This window comes from Pseudophryne corroboree, chromosome 12, assembly GCF_028390025.1.
Source record: "Pseudophryne corroboree isolate aPseCor3 chromosome 12, aPseCor3.hap2, whole genome shotgun sequence".
Lineage (NCBI taxonomy): Eukaryota > Metazoa > Chordata > Amphibia > Anura > Myobatrachidae > Pseudophryne > Pseudophryne corroboree.
Window position 1 is genome coordinate 3,617,830 of NC_086455.1, and position 23,197 is coordinate 3,641,026.

Genomic DNA, 23,197 nt, shown 5'->3' on the forward strand with positions numbered 1-23,197 from the left:
ATCATTAATCAGCACGTTATCAGGATACTAGTCAGGTGAGCTAGAACATTACCTGATACAGAGGAGAAGCTCCCTGCACATAGATATGGTGGTCACTGGTTTGAAATCCGGGACCAGTGTTTATAGTATTTGTAATTTTCTGCCTGGCTGCTGGATGATATTGGTAATAGTCTCAGAATATGCTTGGTCATGTGGTGGCTCAGCTGAAAGACTGCCTGGTGCCTCGTTGCCTATCAGTCGCTGGAGGTCTAGGTTAAAATCTCCAACCAGGCTTGGTGAGCACTTTGAGAATGCTTCCACATGACTTGGAGCACACTGGGCTGGTGTATGATGGTTGTATCTTCAGACAGGTGTCCTGAGTTGGATATTGCACTGTGTTTATTATTTATTAAAGGACAACCTTCTGCAGGACCACACACCACATCTGCTATCACAGAGGTGGTCTCCACAGTGAGAGGGGGCATTTTGTCAGTGTCATCCATCTACTATAGAGCAGTAAGAGTGAGGCCACCATGCAAGGACTTTACCATCACTGTCCCTAGAGCACCTTGCTGCTAGCCCACAGAGCTGACTTACGCCTTGGGAAAAGAAGACACCTCGTTTAGGAGCATCCAGTGTACCAAAAGAATCCTGAGCGCATGGATACTGGTCAGCTGTGTCAGATCATGTAATTACCAAGAAGCCTGGAGGAACATTCCAAGGTACAACTGAGTCAGCTTCTGCTCTTGGTCAACTCAGCTATAGTTCTCAGTGTCATCATCTAATGCAACAGTAATAGACAATAAGGGGAAAGTTTACTAACAATAGAATTTAACCAATGTTGTCTTCTAGGGACTAAATTGCACATTTACTAATATAGGAAACTTTTATATAGATTTTTAAGTGTTAGTACTCAAAAGAAAGCTGCAGGGAACTGAATCTGGGCGTCCCCATCACTAATCAGCATCAGGTTACTAGCCTAGTGATCCAACACAGGACCTGGTACAGAGGAGACTGACATTCTATCGAGCAATGGATCTAGGGAAACACATTGAGACCTGCAAACTAACTAAAAGGAAAGCTACACGGGGAATCGAACCAAGGAACCCACCATCATCGCCAATATAGAGAGCAGCCACTTAGCCACTTACCCACTCAGCTATGCAGCCCACAGTAACCCAGGATTCCGCTTCTCAGTGTTATCATCTAGCCCAGTGCAAAATCCACAGAACTAAAGAGTAACCCAGTAGGAGGCAGCCACAGAGGTACGTAGCTCTTATTTATTTTGTCAGCTACTTAAATAATTTTCATAAGCTCGCCATGGTTTTTGAACCTCCGCCTCCATCACCACAGAGCGCACAGTACCGCCCCCCATACAGGCGGAGCTATGGCTGGTGTTATAGTGAGGAGGTGATCTTTCTCATTCTTAGCAATTACCCCAGTGCAACGGGCAGTATATAGCAAAATAAGGAACCATGGGATTGGAACCGCAGCCATTAGTCCACAATGCTCCTTCAGCTTTGGCTAGCCAGAGGTCTTCTTATCAGCGCCATTAATAGGACTGACACAATATAGATTATTATAGGCAACTTCTCTACTCTTTTCAATGCTTCATGAATAGACCGCTAAGGGGCATATTTATCAATTATCCAGATTTGGGTGTCTATTCATAAAGCAGTGAAAAGTGTGGAGAAGTTTCCCATGGCAACCAATCAGCATTACAGAGGACCTGGTTACCCGCTGGCTGTGCCAGCTCATGGCAGCATGGAGAGTAGCTGCCCCATCCCCAGCAGCAGCTCTGGAACCTGTGACACACATGACGCTGCCCGCTGGGTACGGTGGGGTCCTGTGACTCACATGACGCTGCCCGCTGGGTACGGTGGGGACCTGTGACTCACATGACGCTGCCCGCTGGTTACGGAGGGGACCTGTGACTCACGTGACACTGCCCGCTGGGTACGGTGGGGTCCTGTGACTCACATGACGCTGCCCGCTGGTTACGGAGGGGACCTGTGACTCACATGACGCTGCCCGCTGGGTACGGAGAGGACCTGTGACTCACATGACGCTTCCCGCTGGGTACGGAGGGGTCCTGTGACTCACATGACGCTGCCCGCTGGGTACGGAGAGGACCTGTGACTCACATGACGCCCGCTGGGTACGGAGAGGACCTGTGACTCACATGACGCTTCCCGCTGGGTACGGAGGGGTCCTGTGACTCACATGACGCTGCCCGCTGGGTACGGAGAGGACCTGTGACTCACATGACGCTGCCCGCTGGGTACGGAGAGGACCTGTGACTCACATGACGCTTCCCGCTGAGTACGGAGGGGTCCTGTGACTCACATGACGCTGCCCGCTGGGTACGGAGAGGACCGGTGACTCACATGACACTGCCCGCTGGGTACAGTGAGGACCTGTGACTCACATGACGCTGCCCGCTGGGTACAGTGAGGACCTGTGACTCACATGACGCTGCCCGCTGGGTACGGTGGGGACCTGTGACTCACATGACGCTGCCCGCTGGTTACGGTGAAGACCTGTGACTCACATGACGCTGCCCGCTGGGTACGGTGGGTACCTGTGACTCGCATGACGCTGCCCGCTGGGTACGGAGGAGACCTGTGACTCACATGACGCTGCCCACTGGGGACCTGTGACTTACATGACGCTTCCCGCTGGTTACGGAGGTGACCTGTGACTCACATGACGCTGCCCGCTGGGAACGGAGGGGACCTGTGACTCACATGACGCTGCCCGCTGGGGACCTGTGACTCACATGACGCTGCCCGCTGGTTACGGAGGGGACCTGTGACTCACATGACGCTGCCCGCTGGGTACGGTGGGGACCTGTGACTCACATGACGCTGCCCGCTGGGGACCTGTGACTCACATGACGCTGCCCGCTGGGTATGGTGGGGACCTGTGACTCACATGACGCTGCCCGCTGGGTACAGTGGGGACCTGTTGTCACATGACGCTGCCCGCTGGGTATGGGGAGGACCTGTGACTCACATGACGCTGCCCGCTGGGTATGGTGGGGACCTGTTATCACATGACGCTGCCCGCTGGGTATGGTGGGGACCTGTTGTCACATGACGCTGCCCGCTGGGTACGGTGGGGACCTGTCACATGACGCTGCCCGCTGGGAACAGTGGGGACCTGTTGTCACATGACTGCTTACCATAATAAGCCGCAATGTGTGCAGACGGACATCTGCATAATGATTTACCTGCTAGAAACACCCGGCCTCGCACAGAAGAGCTTGCAATCATTCAGATAACTGTACATACAATATTTAAGGGAAGTCTAAGAAATTGCAGCTAGGAAGACCAGACCTACAAACCAACCCGGACCCCGGGGGTCTCCCGGGGAAGTCCGCTCCGTAACTGCCTCCAGGGCTCAGACCGAACACTGGAGAGATGAGAGTCTCATGGCAACCCCCCCCCCCCACCCCTCCACACACACATCATATGGAGGGGGGGCATGCAGTAAAGACTGGGCTCAGCTAACCCCCCCTAAGTGTACTCACTGCACCCAGAAGTGTATGGGCAGGGGCTGTGGGAAGTGTCGGAGGGTGGCTGGGAGCTGACAAGAGTCCCAGAAACAATTAGAGACGGGGTCACAGGCAATGTATTCCCGATAGAGCCCCAGCAGGCACTGGGCTGGCCATGGATGGGTTAATCACCTGGGAGAGTAGCGCAGGAATTAGATTGCTAGCTCCTTGTCCGGCTTTACAGTGGAATCACATTAATCTTAGCTGGCCAGTGTAGCTGAGCTTATTGTCACTGTCACATAGACCCCCGAATGTATCACCATGGACACAATGCTCAGCTCCAAGAGCGGGGGAAGGGGGGTGCATGAGAGGGGCGACGCCGCCCCCTTCCCCACTACTCCACGCAGTCACACGGCGTCAAACATCAAATTCCTTCAGACAGAACATGTCACCCCCCCACCAAGCAGAACGGTGACACAGACCCCCCCTCTCCTGCCCGACCAATCACCCTCCACCTCTCTGCGCAGAATCAGCAGCCGCCGGGACCCTCAGCTGTGGGAAACCGCCAACACCCTCCCCACACATCCACCGTGGAGATGGCGGCGACACAGAATGTCCACGAGTTAAAAGAATTTGCGGACGCAAGTTCCGGCTCTTTGAAAAGTCTTTAATGGAAACCCTGTAGCAGTACAAAACGGCGTATAAAAAGTACAGACAATGTATAGAGAAAGACAGGGCTCAGTATGATTTACCGACAGACTCACTGCCGACAGCCATTGCCCTACAGTCAACATACAGACATTCATTATGCCGCCAACATGTTCAAGTCAAAATACCGACATTCATTATGTAGACATGTTCAAGTCACAATACAGACATATGGAATGCCGGCATGTCAAAATACCGGCATGAGTTTTCCTGGTTTTTTTTTGTGTCAGTGTCGACATAGCTCCACATGTACCGCGTCCCCTCGCTGCGCTCGGCACAGTATTATATTCCCCCTCCAGGACCACTGGGAAGCTGAAGTATGAACAAATCTATTTTGGGGCAAAAATTCCTTAAAAAACGCATGTCGGCATGTCAAACATAGGTATTCTGACTATGGCGGCATTTTGAACATGTTGGCATAATGTCAGCATTTTGACTGATGGGTCAATGGCTGTCGGTACTGTGTCCGTCAGTAAATCTACTGCTACCAAAAAAGACAGTACTATATAAAATACAATAAGACACTACGCTGGTCCCCACTGGGGTACAGCCAGGGGGCGATAGGGGAGCAGCACCCCAGGACTGCGCACCCAGCAGAATAAGCCACACCCAACCATCTGCAGTCTGTGTTACAGCGGGTTACTTTGTAGTAATACTATAGGATGGTCCCCACTGGGGTACAGCCAGGGGCGATAGGGCGTGCAGCACCCCAGGACTGCGCACCCAGCAGAATAAGCCACACCCAACCATCTGCAGTCTGTGTTACAGCGGGTTACTCTGTATGTAGTAATACTATAGGATGGCCCCCGCTGGGATACAGCCAGGGGGCGATAGGGCGTGCAGCACCCCAGGACTGTGCACCCAGCAGAATAAGCCACACCCAACCATCTGCAGTCTGTGTTACAGCGGGTTACTTTGTATGTAGTAATACTATAGGATGGTCCCCGCTGGGATACAGCCAGGGGGCGATAGGGGAGCAGCACCCCAGGACTGCGCACCCAGCAGAATAAGCCACACCCAACCATCTGCAGTTTGTGTTACAGCGGGTTACTTTGTAGTAATACTATAGGATGGTCCCCACTGGGATACAGCCAGGGGGCGATAGGGGAGCAGCACCCCAGGACTGCGCACCCAGCAGAATAAGCCACACCACAACCATCTGCAGTCTGTGTTACAGCGGGTTACTTTGTATGTAGTAATACTATAGGATGGTCCCCGCTGGGATACATCCAGGGAACGATAGGGCGTGCAGCACCCCAGGACTGCGCACCCAGCAGAATAAGCCACACCCAACCATCTGCAGTCTGTGTTACAGCGGGTTACTTTGTATGTAGTAATACTATAGGATGGTCCCCGCTGGGGTACAGCCAGGGGGCGATAGGGCGTGCAGCACCCCAGGACTGCGCACCCAGCAGAATAAGCACACCACAACCATCTGCAGTCTGTGTTACAGCGGGTTACTTTGTATGTAGTAATACTATAGGATGGTCCCCGCTGGGATACAGCCAGGGGGCGATAGGGCGTGCAGCACCCCAGGACTGCGCACCCAGCAGAATAAGCCACACCACAACCATCTGCAGTCTGTGTTACAGCGGGTTACTTTGTATGTAGTAATACTATAGGATGGTCCCCGCTGGGATACAGCCAGGGGGCGATAGGGCGAGCAGCACCCCAGGACTGCGCACCCAGCAGAATAAGCCACACCCAACCATCTGCAGTCTGTGTTACAGCGGGTTACTTTGTATGTAGTAATACTATAGGATGGTCCCCGCTGGGATACAGCCAGGGGGCGATAGGGGAGCAGCACCCCAGGATTGCGCACCCAGCAGAATAAGCCACACCCAACCATCTGCAGTCTGTGTTACAGCGGGTTACTTTGTACGTAGTAATACTATAGGATGGTCCCCACTGGGGTACAGCCAGGGGGCGATAGGGCGTGCAGCACCCCAGGACTGCGCACCCAGCAGAATAAGCCACACCCAACCATCTGCAGTCCGTGTTACAGCGGGTTACTTTGTATGTAGTAATACTATAGGATGGTCCCCACTGGGGTACAGCCAGGGGGCGACAGGGCGAGCAGCACCCCAGGACTGCGCACCCAGCAGAATAAGCCACACCACAACCATCTGCAGTCTGTGTTACAGCGGGTTACTTTGTATGTAGTAATACTATAGGATGGTCCCCGCTGGGATACAGCCAGGGGGCGATAGGGGAGCAGCACCCCAGGATTGCGCACCCAGCAGAATAAGCCACACCCAACCATCTGCAGTCCGTGTTACAGCGGGTTACTTTGTATGTAGTAATACTATAGGATGGTCCCCACTGGGGTACAGCCAGGGGGCGATAGGGCGTGCAGCACCCCAGGACTGCGCACCCAGCAGAATAAGCCACACCCAACCATCTGCAGTCCGTGTTACAGCGGGTTACTTTGTATGTAGTAATACTATAGGATGGTCCCCACTGGGGTACAGCCAGGGGGCGACAGGGCGAGCAGCACCCCAGGATTGCGCACCCAGCAGAATAAGCCACACCCAACCATCTGCAGTCTGTGTTACAGCGGGTTACTTTGCAGTAATACTATAGGATGGTCCCCGCTGGGATACAGCCAGGGGGCGATAGGGGAGCAGCACCCCAGGATTGCGCACCCAGCAGAATAAGCCACACCCAACCATCTGCAGTCTGTGTTACAGCGGGTTACTTTGTATGTAGAAATACTATAGGATGGTCCCCGCTGGGGTACAGCCAGGGGGCGACAGGGCGAGCAGCACCCCAGGACTGCGCACCCAGCAGAATAAGCCACACCCAACCATCTGCAGTCTGTGTTACAGCGGGTTACTTTGTATGTAGTAATACTATAGGATGGTCCCCGCTGGGATACAGCCAGGGGGCGATAGGGAAGCAGCACCCCAGGATTGCGCACCCAGCAGAATAAGCCACACCCAATCTTCTGCAGTCTGTGTTACAGCGAGTTACTTTGTATGTATTAATACTATAGGATGGTCCTCTTTAGGAAAAGGCTCAGCTGCACAGGTGAGCTACCAAACACCAGTCTGTGAAGGGCCAGTAACAGACCAATTTTAAGGAAATCCCTACAAAATCCCAGCTCGTTAACAATATTCCAAAACAGAACCTGGGACCAACCGCGGGGCTGCGCAGCTGAGCGATGATGGGGAATGCGATGGTGCCGATACGGATAGACGCTATATCGCAAGTGCTAGTGGGCGGTCAGTAACGCTATAACATTCTGTAACAGTCAGAGCCTTGTACACGGCGTTACAGCAGAACAGTGGTACTCCCAGCGATGCTGGTGACCTTCATGTTGCATTTCGGCCTGTTCTGCTGGATCTGCCGATGAGCCAATACTTTGGGCCGGGATTTGAGCAAATAAAAGTAAGGAGCAACCTGCTCCGGGGAAGACCACGCTGCACTGCAAGGGGTGTAAATGATGTGTGCATGCAGGGTAAATACTGGCTGCCTCTGCATGTAGCCCGCGAATACGGAGAAGCTTCACTTTTACGATGCAATTTAAAATTAAGCTATTACACCTTCCTTCTAATCTCTCTACATGTTACATCCGCCCCCTCCTCCACCCCCGCAGTGCAACACGGTTTTGCAAAAGTGCGAATTGCTCCTTTTTTTGGATTTGCTCTTTAGTGTGAATGAGGCCCAGGGTGTGCAGACTACTTCCAGCAGGGAATGATATATAGATTTGTACTTGGCTCCCACAATGTCGGAGGCATTCTAGGCACCTGAGAGGGAGGAGACAGACTGAGCAGTAGTCTGGTAGTAAAGAAAGCAGCCATCTTTTATCTCTATCCTACAGCTATAACTATTCCTTACTGTGCTAAGACAGAGAGGTCTCCACCCATCGCAGGCAGTAGGGTATGGGGTCCATACAGAAGCATGGCACATCTCCGCCATCAGAGCCGCCGCCTGGAATGTGTCTGGACTAATGAGATCTAGTATCTAGATACTTCTGTTTCTAACATAGAAAATGTGACTTCTGGTCTAATACAAGGAGCAGAGAGCCATCCTTGGACCCATACAATGAGCGGGACACGGGCAGCAGGAGCCGCGCGGTAACAATATATGTGGCGAGAGCGGAATTAGTGATGGTGAACCAGGTCTACAGCAGCCTCGCTGGTCGGCAGAGTCGCAGACGCGCTGACTGATGAGGATGGATCCGGTGCGACGGTCATATTCGCACATCTCTCCACTACACTCGGAACTCAGAGGCGATAATCCGTGAGTACAGATCCTCTGTGAGTGGCACGTAGGTGCCGGAAACCTCGTCCAGGAGGTAGAGAGGGTCCTCAATGCTCAATGGGGAGAAGCCATCTTCAACCAGGCGCTGCTTCTGCTGCTTGAAAGTCCCAGTGGAATCCATGTGATCCTGCAGGTTACAGAGAGACAGTCAGACACAGCAGAGCAGCAGCCACCGCCCAGCAGGAAGACACAGTACCCCTAGGGAGCAGCCACCGCCCAGCAGGAAGACACAGTACCCCTAGGGAGCAGCCACCGCCCAGCAGGAAGACACAGTACCCCTAGGGAGCAGCCACCGCCCAGCAGGAAGACACAGTACCCCTAGGGAGCAGCCACCGCCCAGCAGGAAGACACAGTACCCCTAGGGAGCAGTCACCGTCCAGCAGGAAGACACAGTACCCCTAGGGAGCAGTCACCGTCCAGCAGGATGACACAGTACCCCTAGGGAGCAGTCACCGCCCAGCAGGAAAACACAGTACCCCTAGGGAGCAGTCACCGCCCAGCAGGAAGACACAGTACCCCTAGGGAGCAGCCACCGCCGAGCAGGAAGACACAGTACCCCTAGGGAGCAGTCACCGTCCAGCAGGAAGACACAGTACCCCTAGGGATCAGTCACCGTCCAGCAGGAAGACACAGTACCCCTAGGGAGCAGTCACCGTCCAGCAGGAAGACACAGTACGCCTAGGGAGCAGTCACCGTCCAGCAGGAAGACACAGTACCCCTAGGGAGCAGCCACCGCCCAGCAGGAAGACACAGTACCCCTAGGGAGCAGTCACCGTCCAGCAGGAAGACACAGTACCCCTAGGGAGCAGTCACCGTCCAGCAGGAAAACACAGTACCCCTAGGGAGCAGCCACCGCCCAGCAGGAAAACACAGTACCCCTAGGGAGCAGTTACCGTCCAGCAGGAAAACACAGTACCCCTAGGGAGCAGCCACCGCCCAGCAGGAAAACACAGTACCCCAAGGGAGCAGCCACCGCCCAGCAGGAAAACACAGTACCCCTAGGGAGCAGTCACCGCCCAGCAGGAAAACACAGTACCCCTAGGGAGCAGTCACCGTCCAGCAGGAAGACACAGTACCCCTAGGGAGCAGCCACCGCCCAGCAGGAAGACACAGTACCCCTAGGGAGCAGTCACCGTCCAGCAGGAAAACACAGTACCCCTAGGGAGCAGTCACCGCCCAGCAGGAAAACACAGTACCCCTAGGGAGCAGCCACCGCCCAGCAGGAAAACACAGTACCCCTAGGGAGCAGTTACCGTCCAGCAGGAAAACACAGTACCCCTAGGGAGCAGTCACCGCCCAGCAGGAAAACACAGTACCCCTAGGGAGCAGTCACCGCCCAGCAGGAAAACACAGTACCCCTAGGGAGCAGTCACCGCCCAGCAGGAAAACACAGTACCCCTAGGGAGCAGTCACCGTCCAGCAGGAAGACACAGTACCCCTAGGGAGCAGCCACCGCCCAGCAGGAAGACACAGTACCCCTAGGGAGCAGTCACCGTCCAGCAGGAAAACACAGTACCCCTAGGGAGCAGTCACCGCCCAGCAGGAAAACACAGTACCCCTAGGGAGCAGTCACCGCCCAGCAGGAAAACACAGTACCCCTAGGGAGCAGTCACCGCCCAGCAGGAAAACACAGTACCCCTAGGGAGCAGCCACCGCCCAGCAGGAAAACACAGTACCCCTAGGGAGCAGTCACCGCCCAGCAGGAAAACACAGTACCCCTAGGGAGCAGCCACTGTCCAGCAGGAAAACACAGTACCCCTAGGGAGCAGTCACCGCCCAGCAGGAAAACACAGTACCCCTAGGGAGCAGCCACTGTCCAGCAGGAAAACACAGTACCCCTACGGAGCAGTCACCGTTCATCAGGAAGACACAGTACCCCTAGGGATCAGTCACCGCCCAGCAGGAAAACACAGTACCCCTAGGGAGCAGTCACCGCCCAGCAGGAAAACACAGTACCCCTAGGGAGCAGTCACCGCCCAGCAGGAAAACACAGTACCCCTAGGGAGCAGTCACCGTCCAGCAGGAAAACACAGTACCCCTAGGGAGCAGTCACCGCCCAGCAGGAAAACACAGTACCCCTAGGGAGCAGTCACCGCCCAGCATGGAGAGAGGTCAGTACCACTGGGGAACAGTCACCGTCCAGCATGGGAAGAGGTCAGTACCACTGGGGAACAGTCACCGTCCAGCATGGAGAGAGAGGTCAGCACCAATGGGGAAAGTCACCGTCCAGCATGGGAAGAGGACAGTACCACTGGGGAGCAGTCAATGACCAGCGTGGAGAGAGGTCAGTACCACTGGGGAGCAGTCACCGTCCAGCATGGAGAGAGGTCAGTACCACTGGGGAACAGTCACCGTCCAGCATGGAGAGAGAGGACAGCATCACTGGGGAACAGTCACCGTCCAGCATGGAGAGAACAGATCTTTGACTGATGGGGAAATAAGTGTGAGATTATGAAGGGGGGGGGGGAGGCGGTATCCCATTACCCGCAGTAATTTGGGGCAGAAAAGAAGTCGAGATGAAAGCCTGGTGGTCAGTTCAGGCTATCCAATTAGAGCCCATTTGTTTTGTGCTGCAAATTACTCTGTATCACATAAAGACACCGGCGCTTTCGCAGAATAAACAGTCATATCGTGGATTTAGTTTTGCCAGACACCAAATTCCAGGTAAACTAGCCATTTACAGTCAATGAGCCGTGGGTACTGCCCCTAGATTGGGAAGAAAAGGAGACTGGAAACTGGAGACGCAGGAACGCTCTGTAAACGGCTGGCGCTGGGGATTGTTTGCCGTAGAAATGAATCGCTGTATTCGGCAGCCACAGTGCACAGGGGACGGTGGTTATCTACCAAAGTCTGAGGAAAGTGCATTCCACCTCCCATTACAGGAAGGGTTCTTTACAGTAAGAGCAGTGCAGTTACAGCTCGGGTAGGTGGGGTGCACGGGCCTTAACGGGATGAATGACACTGTACTGTAGAGCAGGCGGCTGACCTATAGGGGGCGCTTCTGTACTCCACTTATAAATACCAACCTTGATCCTCAGGAAGCGGGGGCGTGCGTATGACGGCAGGAACTCCACCACATGAGTGAATACTCGATCCAAGTCCAGCTTGTGCCCAGGGCGCAGGGTAGCAGCAGCCATGCCCGTTCTGCCCTCATGCCCTATAGGGGGAGAGACGTCTGTGAAACATCCATGGCGGCAGGTGCCCGTATGCGGCAGATAGCAGCGTATGCGCCATTATTACCTGGGACGCTCACGCCGTACACATTGACCTCCTGGAAAAACTCCAGTCCGCTCATGATCTCAGAGACTTCAGTGGTGGCCACGTTCTCCCCCTTCCACCTGCAGACAGAGAAGTCAGCACACAGTGCCGGATCTAAGGAGAAGGGCGTGGGGGTACAGGGGTACAATTGTCTACCTACCGAAACGTATCTCCGGTCCGGTCTCGGAAATACACGAAGCCCAGGTCATCCTGCATCATCAGGTCCCCCGTGTTAAAGTAACAGTCTCCTGCCTGAAAGACGTCTCTCAACAGCTTCTTCTCCGACAGCTCCCGGCTGCCAACGTACCCCAGGAACGGAGACATGGGGGTGACCGGGGAGATGAGCAGGCCAGTCTCTCCTGCAGGGACACAAACACTCCCTGTATCACACACCCGTGTCACTCTCAGCGGTCTCATTACACAGAGCGAGACATACCTGCGTCAGTGACAATGCACCTCCCCTGCGTTCCTCTCACTGGCGCCCCCTCCTGGGTGTCATACCGGATGAGACTGAAGGGACAGAAACTCTACATAATGGAAGAAAGGAAAGATTATTACATTACTGACCTGCAGAGCATTGCTCCGACCCATCTACCCCCTGACAGGTACATAATGATATATCCTGCAGATTATTACATACTGACCTCTCTAGTGACCTGCAGAACATTGCTCTGTCCCATCTACCCCCCGACAGGTACATAGTGATATATTCTGCAGATTATTACATTACTGACCTCTCTAGTGATCTGCAGAACATTGCTCTGTCCCATCTAACCCCTGACAGGTACATAGCGATATATCCTGCAGATTATTACATTACTGACCTCTCTAGTGATCTGCAGAACATTGCTCTGTCCCATCTACCCCCCTGACAGGTACATAGTGATATATTCTGCAGATTATTACATTACTGACCTCTCTAGTGATCTGCAGAACATTGCTCTGTCCCATCTATCCCCCGACAGGTACATAGTGATATATTCTGCAGATATTACACTACTGACCTCTCTAGTGATCTGCAGAGCATTGCTCTGACCCATCTACCCCCTTACAGGTACATAATGATATATCCTGCAGATTATTACACTACTGACCTGCAGACCATTGCTCTGTCCCATCTACCCCCTGACAGGTACATAGTGATATATCCTGCAGATTATTACATTAATGACCTCTCTAGTGATCTGCAGAACATTGCTCTGTCCCATCTACCCCCTGACAGGTACATAATGATATATCCTGCAGATTATTACACTACTGACCTGCAGACCATTGCTCTGTCCCATCTACCCCCTGACAGGTTAATAGTGATATATCCTGCAGATTATTACATTACTGACCTCTCTAGTGATCTGCAGAACATTGCTCTGTCCCATCTACCCCCTGACAGCTACATAGTGATATATCCTGCAGATTATTACATTACTGACCTCTCTAGTGATCTGCAGAACATTGCTCTGTCCCATCTACCCCCTGACAGGTACATAATGATATATCCTGCAGATTATTACATTACCGACCTGCAGACCATTGCTGTCCCATCTCCCCACCTGACAGGTACATAGTGATATATCCTGCAGATTATTACATTACTGACCTCTCTAGTGACCTGCAGAACATTGCTCTGTCCCATCTACCCCCTGACAGGTACATAGTGATATATTCTGCAGATTATTACATTACTGACCTCTCTAGTGATCTGCAGAACATTGCTCTGTCCCATCTACCCCCTGACAGATACATAGTGATATATCCTGCAGATTATTACATTACTGACCTCTCTAGTGACCTGCAGAACATTGCTCTGTCCCATCTACCCCCTGACAGGTACATAGTGATATATTCTGCAGATTATTACATTACTGACCTCTCTAATGACCTGCAGAACATTGCTCTGTCCCATCTACCCCATGATAGGTACATAGTGATATGCTGTCTCTTACGCCTTACTACGTTACACTTGTGGCCTGAATTAGAGATGTACGTTGTGTGGGTCGGGGCTGCGATTTATGGTAGTGCAGCCGGTGGTGGCGCACTGCTGGCATCAGATCATCTTGCGGCTTTAAAAAAATAAGAATTTACTTACCGATAATTCTATTTCTCGGAGTCCGTAGTGGATGCTGGGGTTCCTGAAAGGACCATGGGGAATAGCGGCTCCGCAGGAGACAGGGCACAAAAAAGTAAAGCTTTACTAGGTCAGGTGGTGTGCACTGGCTCCTCCCCCTATGACCCTCCTCCAGACTCCAGTTAGGTACTGTGCCCGGACGAGCATACACAATAAGGGAGGCATTTTGAATCCCGGGTAAGACTCATACCAGCCACACCAATCACACCGTACAACTTGTGATCTAAACCCAGTTAACAGTATGACAACAGAAAGGGCCTCTTAAAGATGGCTCCTTAACAATAACCCGAATTAGTTAACAATAACTATGTACAAGTATTGCAGATAATCCGCACTTGGGATGGGCGCCCAGCATCCACTACGGACTCCGAGAAATAGAATTATCGGTAAGTAAATTCTTATTTTCTCTATCGTCCTAAGTGGATGCTGGGGTTCCTGAAAGGACCATGGGGATTATACCAAAGCTCCCAAACGGGCGGGAGAGTGCGGATGACTCTGCAGCACCGAATGAGAGAACTCCAGGTCCTCCTTTGCCAGGGTATCAAATTTGTAAAATTTTACAAACGTGTTCTCCCCCGACCACGTAGCTGCTCGGCAGAGTTGTAATGCCGAGACCCCTCGGGCAGCCGCCCAAGATGAGCCCACCTTCCTTGTGGAGTGGGCTTTTACAGTTTTAGGCTGTGGCAGGCCTGCCACAGAATGTGCAAGTTGAATTGTGTTACAAATCCAACGAGCAATCGACTGCTTAGAAGCAGGTGCGCCCAACTTGTTGGGTGCATACAATATAAACAGCGAGTCAGATTTTCTGACTCCAGCCGTCCTTGCAATGTATATTTTTAAGGCTCTGACAACGTCCAACAACTTGGAGTCCTCCAAGTCGCTAGTGGCCGCAGGCACCACAATAGGTTGGTTCAGATGAAATGCTGATACCACTTTAGGGAGAAAATGCGGACGAGTCCGCAGTTCTGCCCTATCCGAATGGAAGATTAGATAAGGACTTTTATAAGATAAAGCCGCCAATTCAGATACTCTCCTGGCAGAGGCCAGGGCTAGTAACATAGTCACTTTCAATGTGAGATATTTCAAATCCACCTTTTTCAATGGTTCAAACCAATGGGATTTGAGGAAATCTAAAACTACATTTAGATCCCACGGTGCCACCGGAGGCACCACAGGAGGCTGTATATGCAGTACTCCCTTGACAAAAGTCTGGACCTCAGGGACAGAGGCCAATTCTTTTTGGAAGAATATTGACAGGGCCGAAATTTGAACCTTAATGGATCCCAATTTGAGACCCATAGATAATCCTGATTGCAGGAAATGTAGGAAACGACCCAGTTGGAATTCCTCCGTCGGAACCCTCCGATCCTCGCACCACGCTACATATTTTCGCCAAATGCGGTGATAATGTTTCACGGTGACTTCCTTCCGTGCCTTAATCAAGGTAGGAATGACTTCTTCTGGAATGCCTTTCCCTTTTAGGATCTGGCGTTCAACCGCCATGCCGTCAAACGCAGCCGCGGTAAGTCTTGAAAAAGACAGGGACCCTGCTGTAGCAGGTCCCTTCTCAGAGGTAGAGGCCACGGTTCGTCCGTGAGCATCTCTTGAAGTTCCGGATGCCAAGTCCTTCTCGGCCAATCCGGAACCACTAGTATTGTTCTTACTCTTCTTTGCCGTATGATCTTCAATACCTTTGGTATGAGCGGCAGAGGAGGAAACACATACACTGACTGGTACACCCAAGGAGTTACCAGTGCGTCCACAGCTATTGCCTGTGGATCTCTTGACCTGGCGCAATATTTGTCCAGTTTCTTGTTGAGGCGAGACGCCATCATGTCTACAATTGGTCTTTCCCAACGGTCTATTAACATGTTGAAGACTTCTGGATGTAGACCCCACTCTCCCGGATGAAGATCGTGTCTGCTGAGGAAGTCTGCTTCCCAGTTGTCCACGCCCGGGATGAACACTGCTGACAGTGCTATCACGTGATTCTCCGCCCAGCGAAGAATCTTGGCAGCTTCTGCCATTGCACTCCTGCTTCTTGTGCCGCCCTGCCTGTTTACATGGGCGACCGCCGTGATGTTGTCCGACTGAATCAACACCGGCTTTCCTTGCAGGAGAAGTTCCGCCTGGCTTAGAGCATTGTAGATTGCTCTTAGTTCCAGAATGTTTATGTGAAGAGACTTTTCCAGACTCGTCCATACTCCCTGGAAGTTTCTTCCTTGTGTGACTGCTCCCCAGCCTCTCAGGCTGGCGTCCGTGGTCACCAGGATCCAATCCTGAATGCCGAATCTGCGGCCTTCTAATAGGTGAGCCTTCTGCAACCACCACAGAAGTGACACCCTTGTCTTTGGTGACAGGGTTATTCGCAGGTGCATCTGCAGATGCGACCCTGACCATTTGTCCAACAGATCCCTTTGGAATATTCTTGCATGGAATCTGCCGAATGGAATTGCTTCGTAAGAAGCCACCATTTTTCCCAGGACTCTTGTGCATTGATGTACTGACACTTTTCCTGGTTTTAGGAGGTTCCTGACCAGATCGGATAACTCCTTGGCTTTTTCCTCTGGAAGGAAAACCTTTTTCTGAACCGTGTCCAGAATCATTCCTAGGAACAGCAGACGAGTTGTCGGGATTAAATGGGATTTTGGAATATTCAGAATCCACCCGTGTTGTCTTAGCACCTCTTGAGATAGTGCTAAAGCTGTCTCCAGCTGTTCTCTGGACCTTGCCCTTATTAGGAGATCGTCCAAGTATGGGATAACTAATACGCCTTTTCTTCGAAGAAGAATCATCATCTCGGCCATTACCTTGGTAAAGACCCGAGGCGCCGTGGACAATCCGAACGGCAGCGTCTGAAACTGATAGTGACAGTTTTGAACAATGAACCTGAGGTACCCCTGGTGTGCGGGGTAAATCGGAACGTGTAGATACGCATCCTTGATGTCCAAGGATACCATAAAGTCCCCTTCTTCCAGGTTCGCTATCACTGCTCTGAGTGACTCCATCTTGAACTTGAACTTTTTTATGTAGAGGTTCAAGGACTTCAGATTTAGAATAGGCCTTACCGAGCCATCCGGCTTCGGTACCACAAATAGAGTGGAATAATACCCCTTTCCTTGTTGTAATAGGGGTACTTTGACTATCACCTGCTGAGCGTACAGCTTGTGAATGGCTTCCAACACCCTCTCCCTTTCGGAAGAGACGGTTGGTAAGGCAGACTTCAGGAAACGATGAGGAGGATCCGTCTCTAATTCCAACCTGTACCCCTGAGATATTATCTGCAGGATCCAGGGGTCTACCTGCGAGTGAGCCCACTGCGCGCTGTAATTTTTGAGACGGCCCCCCACTGTCCCCGAGTCCGCTTGAGAGGCCCCAGCGTCATGCTGAGGTTTTTGCAGGAGCCGGGGAGGGCTTCTGTTCCTGGGAAGGAGCTGCCTGTTGGTGTCTCTTCCCTCTTCCTCTGCCTCGTGGCAGGTACGACAAGCCCTTTGCTCTCTTATTTTTGTAGGAGCGAAAAGGCTGCGGTTGAAAGGTCGGTGCCTTTCTCTGTTGGGGAGTGACTTGAGGTAAAAAAGTGGATTTCCCGGCAGTAGCCGTGGCCACCAAGTCTGATAGACCAACTCCAAATAACTCCTCCCCTTTATACGGCAAAACCTCCATGTGACGTTTTGAATCCGCATCGCCTGTCCACTGTCGTGTCCATAAGGCTCTTCTGGCTGAAATGGACATAGCACTCACCCGAGATGCCAGTGTGCAAATATCCCTCTGTGCATCACGCATATAGATAAATGCATCCTTTATTTGTTCTAACGACAGTAAAACATTGTCCCTATCTAGGGTATCAATATTTTCAATCAGGGATTCTGACCAAACTACTCCAGCACTGCACATCCAGGCAGTTGCTATAGCTGGTCGTAGTATAACACCTGCATGTGTGTATATATTCTTTTGAATAACTTCCATCTTTCTATCTGATGGATCCTTAAGTGCGGCCGTCTCAGGAGAGGGTAACGCCACTTGTTTGGATAAGCGTGTGAGCGCCTTGTCCACCTTAGGGGGTGTTTCCCAGCGCGCCCTAACCTCTGGCGGGAAAGGGTATAATGCCAATAACTTTTTTGAAATTATCAACTTTTTATCAGGAGCAACCCACGCTTCATCACACACGTCATTTAATTCTTCTGATTCAGGAAAAACTGTTTGTAGTTTTTTCACACCATACATAATACCCTGTTTTACGGTATCTGTAGTATCAGCTAAATGTAACGTCTCCTTCATTGCCAAAATCATATAACGTGTGGCCCTACTGGAAAATACGTTTGAATTTCTACCGTCGTCACTGGAATCAGTGCCCGTGTCTGGGTCTGTGTCGACCGACTGAGGCAAAGGGCGTTTTACAGCCCCTGACGGTGTTTGAGGCGCCTGGACAGGCATTAATTGATTGTCCGGCCGCCTCATGTCCTCAACTGACTGTTTAAGGGAAGATAAACCATCACGTAATTCCACAAATAAAGGCATCCATTCTGGTGTCGACCCCCTGGGGGGTGACATCTGCATATTTGGCAATTGCTCCGCCTCCACACCAATATCGTCCTCATACATGTCGACACCACGTACCGACACACACCGCAAACTCACAGGGAATGCTCTAATGAAGACAGGACCCACTAGCCCTTTTGGGGAGACAGAGGGAGAGTCTGCCAGCACACACCACAAAGCGCTATATATACAAGGGATATCCTTATATTAAGTGCTCCCTTATAGCTGCTTTAATATATATATATATATAGCCATTAATGTGCCCCCCCTCTCTGTTTTACCCTGTTTCTGTAGTGCAGTGCAGGGGAGAGACCTGGGAGCCGTTCTGACCAGCGGAGCTGTGACAGAAAATGGTGCCGTGTGCTGAGGAGATAGGCCCCGCCCCTTTTTCGGCGGGTTCTTCTCCCGCTATTTTTCCAGTCAGGCAGGGGTTAAATATCTCCATATAGCCCCTATGGGCTATATGTGAGGTATTTTTAGCCTTGTATAAGGTTTATATTTGCCTCTCAGAGCGCCCCCCCCCAGCGCTCTGCACCCTCAGTGACTGCCCAGTGAAGTGTGCTGAGAGGAAAATGGCGCACAGCTGCAGTGCTGTGCGCTACCTTATGAAGACTGAGGAGTCTTCAGCCGCCGGTTTCCGGACCTCTTCACGCTTCAGCATCTGCAAGGGGGTCGGCGGCGCGGCTCCGGGACCGGACTCCACGGCTGGGCCTGTGTTCGATCCCTCTGGAGCTAATGGTGTCCAGTAGCCAAGCAGCAAATCCACTCTGCATGCAGGTGAGTTTACTACTTTCCCCCTAAGTCCCACGTTGCAGTGATCCTGTTGCCAGCAGGACTCACTGTAAAGAAAAAAACCTAAACTAAACTTTCTCTAAGCAGCTCTTTAGGAGAGCCACCTAGATTGCACCCTTCTCGTTCGGGCACAAAATCTAACTGGAGTCTGGAGGAGGGTCATAGGGGGAGGAGCCAGTGCACACCACCTGACCTAGTAAAGCTTTACTTTTTTGTGCCCTGTCTCCTGCGGAGCCGCTATTCCCCATGGTCCTTTCAGGAACCCCAGCATCCACTTAGGACGATAGAGAAACACAGCTTAGGATCAAATGTGTGAACATCAGCTACACACGCCCAGAACACGGGGACAACAAGCCCCCCACCCTACACCCTCCCCTCCTAAATGGCTGCAGACTGTCACTCACCTGAAGTCTGCAGCCGCACTGCTACCCATATCGTGGGCGCAGATCCTTGTAAATATTGTCTCAACAAAAACCTCTGAATCATGCCCGCTCACACCACCACTACTGCCTTATACACGTCAGGCAGGAGCAGTCCGATACCTTGAAGATGAAGGTGCCTCGTCCGACAGCTCCAGGAGTCCCGGTGTAGTTGAAGAAACTGACATTGAACTCTGTCATACCGTACGTCTCAAAGATCTGAATATTCCCAAATCGACGCGTGAAATCTCTCCAGACATCAGGGCGCAGACCACTACCCGCAGCCAGGCGTATCTTATGTCTCCGCTCATCCTCACACTACATCACACAGTGCAAGAGAGTAGCGTCACACAGTGCAAGAGAGCAGCGCCACACAGTGCAAGAGAGCAGCGCCACACAGTGCAAGAGAGCAGCGCCACACAGTGCAAGAGAGCAGCGCCACACAGTGCAAGAGAGCAGCGCCACACAGTGCAAGAGAGCAGCGCCACACAGTGCAAGAGAGCAGCGCCACACAGTGGCGTCATGCAGGGAGTGGCGGTGGTGGCATCATGCAGGGAGTGGCGGTGGTGGCATCATGCAGGGAATGGCAGTGTGAGGGAGTGGAGGAGTACAGGGACCAGCAGAGTGGTATATGCTGCAGCGGAGGGGCGCAGGGTGCATTGAAGTGGTACCAGGTGTAGGGAGCAGCTGAGGGGCACGGGCCAGCGGAGGGGTAGTGGCAGGTACCTGTGGCTGGTTGGTGAGGTATCGGCACAGCTCCCCAATATACTGGAATACTGTCACGTTGTATTTGCAGCAGTCGCTCCAGAACTGTCTGGCAGAGAATCGTTCCTTCAGGACCAGCGAAGCCCCTAAGGGTACGAAGAGTAAGTTGGACAAGCGGTTGAGGAGATAACACGGCCTCAGGGGATATAACAATAAGTGTGAGACTTCTGTGCCTTACTGACAGGTGAGAATATGGCTGCTGTTTTACTGAGCGTTAGTAAGTTAGCGTCACAGGATGAATTGCGTGTGTATACATACATGCGTCATATAACAGGGAGCGGGCACACCACAGTGCATGCGGGAAGACACCACTCACCAACGCCGATGCAGCCACCTATCCCCAGCAAGGCTCCGGCCTTGTGGTAAAGCGGCAGCGACATGTAGATGACATCATCAGCACCAACCCCGCACAGCTGGTAGAAGCCGCAGCACATTAAAGTCTTCAGGTGGCTGATACGTGCGGCTTTCGGCAAACCTGCGGAGGGGATGCAAGGTCACAGGGTCACTGTACTGCCGGCCTGGAACTCACACCATAACATGTGGGGCTCCGGCATTACAGCAAGGGGGCGCTGTATAATGGCATTAGGACCACTGTCCCCTAAAACGCCATCAGTAGGGAAGACACAAAGTAATCCGAGCCCCAGCGTGGGGACCTGGCAGGAGCCTAGGCTGCATTATGGATGGCTGGGGGGCAGGAAGGCACGGAGGGGGCAGGGGGGTAGGCCAGTGGGTATTTGGCTATAAGCAGAATCCACATTTAGTGGCTCAGTGCCGCCTATAGGTGTAACCTCCCTCTATAGGAGACGATTATATTCCCGGGACCCTTATACCCCCCACTCTCCGCCGTGGTGCTGACTGTGCGGACCCCAGGCCTACACATCACAGCGCGCAGGTGGAGCGACATTACTACCTGTGGTCCCAGACGTGAAGATGCAGATGGCAGTATCCATTGGGCTCTGTGGAACTCCGAGGTGGGCTGGTGGGGGGCTCTCCGAGGCCGATTCCATCAGATCATGGAGATTTGTAACACCGGCGGGGTAATCACCGGGGCCCATCACCCAGACTGCGATTCCCATCATCCGCACATCAGGGAGAATCTCCAGCACCGCCTCAAACAGCTCTACAGGGGACGCGTACAGGTGTCAGCGTGTGTATGTCGGTACAGGTGTCAGTGTGTGTATGTCGGTACAGGTGTCAGCGCATGTCGGTGTACGTACAGGTGTCAGCGTGTGTGTGTGTGTGTCGGTGTACGTACAGGTGTCAGCGTGTGTATGTCGGTGTACGTACAGGTGTCAGCGTGTGTACGTCGGTATAAGTGTCAGCGTGTGTGATATACAGTACAGTAATACATGTGTATTATACATAATAACAGCCCCCACATTATATATTACAGACATTAGATGCCCCTCACATGACACATACACATCATACATACATGAGGCGCACACACACACACACACACACACACACACACACACACACACACACACACACACACAGTACATGAGGGGCGACCGCGCGCACACACACACACACACACACACACACACACAGTACATGAGGGGCGCGCACACACACACAGTACATGAGGGGCGCGCACACACACACACACACACAGTACATGAGGGGCGACCGCGCGCACACACACACAGTACATGAGGGGCGCGCACACACACACAGTACATGAGGGGCGCGCACACACACACACACACACAGAGTACATGAGGGGCGCGCACACACACACACACACACACACACACACACTACATGAGGGGCGCGCGCACACACACAGAACATGAGGGGCGACCGCGCACACACACACACACACAGTACATGAGGGGCGACCGCGCGCACACACACACACACACACAGTACATGAGGAGCGCGCGCACACACACACAGTACATGAGGGGCGCGCACACACACACACACACACACTACATGAGGGGCGCGCGCACACACACAGAACATGAGGGGCGACCGCGCACACACACACACACACACACACAGTACATGAGGGGCGACCGCGCGCGCACACACACACACACACACACAGTACATGAGGAGCGCGCGCACACACACACAGTACATGAGGGGCGCGCACACACACACACACACACACTACATGAGGGGCGCGCGCACACACACAGAACATGAGGGGCGACCGCGCACACACACACACACACACACACAGTACATGAGGGGCGACCGCGCGCGCACACACACACACACACACACAGTACATGAGGAGCGCGCGCACACACACACAGTACATGAGGGGCGACCGCGCGCACACACACACACACACACAGTACATGAGGGGCGCACACACACACACACACACACACACACACACACACAGTACATGAGGGGCGACCGCGCACACACACACAGTACATGAGGAGCGCGCACACACACACACAGTACATGAGGGGCGCACACACACACACACACACACAGTACATGAGGGGCGACCGCACACACACACACACACAGTACATGAGGGGCGCGCGCACACACACACACACAGTACATGAGGGGGGCGCGCGCGCACACACACACACACACACACACACACACACACACAGTACATGAGGGGCGCACACACACACACACACACACAGTACATGAGGGGCGCGCACACACACACACACACACAGTACATGAGGGGCGCGCACACACACACACACACACACACACACACACACAGTACATGAGGGGCACACACACACACACACAGTACATGAGGGGCGCGCACACACAGTACATGAGGGGCGCGCGCACACACACAGTACATGAGGGGCGACCGCGCACACACACACACACACAGTACATGAGGGGCGACCGCGC

At 52.8% G+C, this 23,197-nt stretch overlaps 1 protein-coding gene across 1 annotated transcript in view; it reads right to left on the reverse strand.

Moving 5' to 3' along the window:
• Positions 1-4,121: 4,121 nt before the first annotated feature.
• The window catches only part of SLC27A3 (solute carrier family 27 member 3), a 24,187-nt gene continuing 5,111 nt past the window's right edge, over positions 4,122-23,197 (reverse strand). Inside the window, 9 exon segments of the mRNA XM_063946698.1 lie at positions 4,122-8,576; positions 11,476-11,606; positions 11,690-11,787; positions 11,868-12,066; positions 12,144-12,234; positions 19,706-19,900; positions 20,309-20,433; positions 20,664-20,822; positions 21,258-21,467. Of these exon segments, the coding sequence (XP_063802768.1) occupies positions 8,400-8,576; positions 11,476-11,606; positions 11,690-11,787; positions 11,868-12,066; positions 12,144-12,234; positions 19,706-19,900; positions 20,309-20,433; positions 20,664-20,822; positions 21,258-21,467 (1,385 nt within the window). The 3' untranslated portion in view covers positions 4,122-8,399.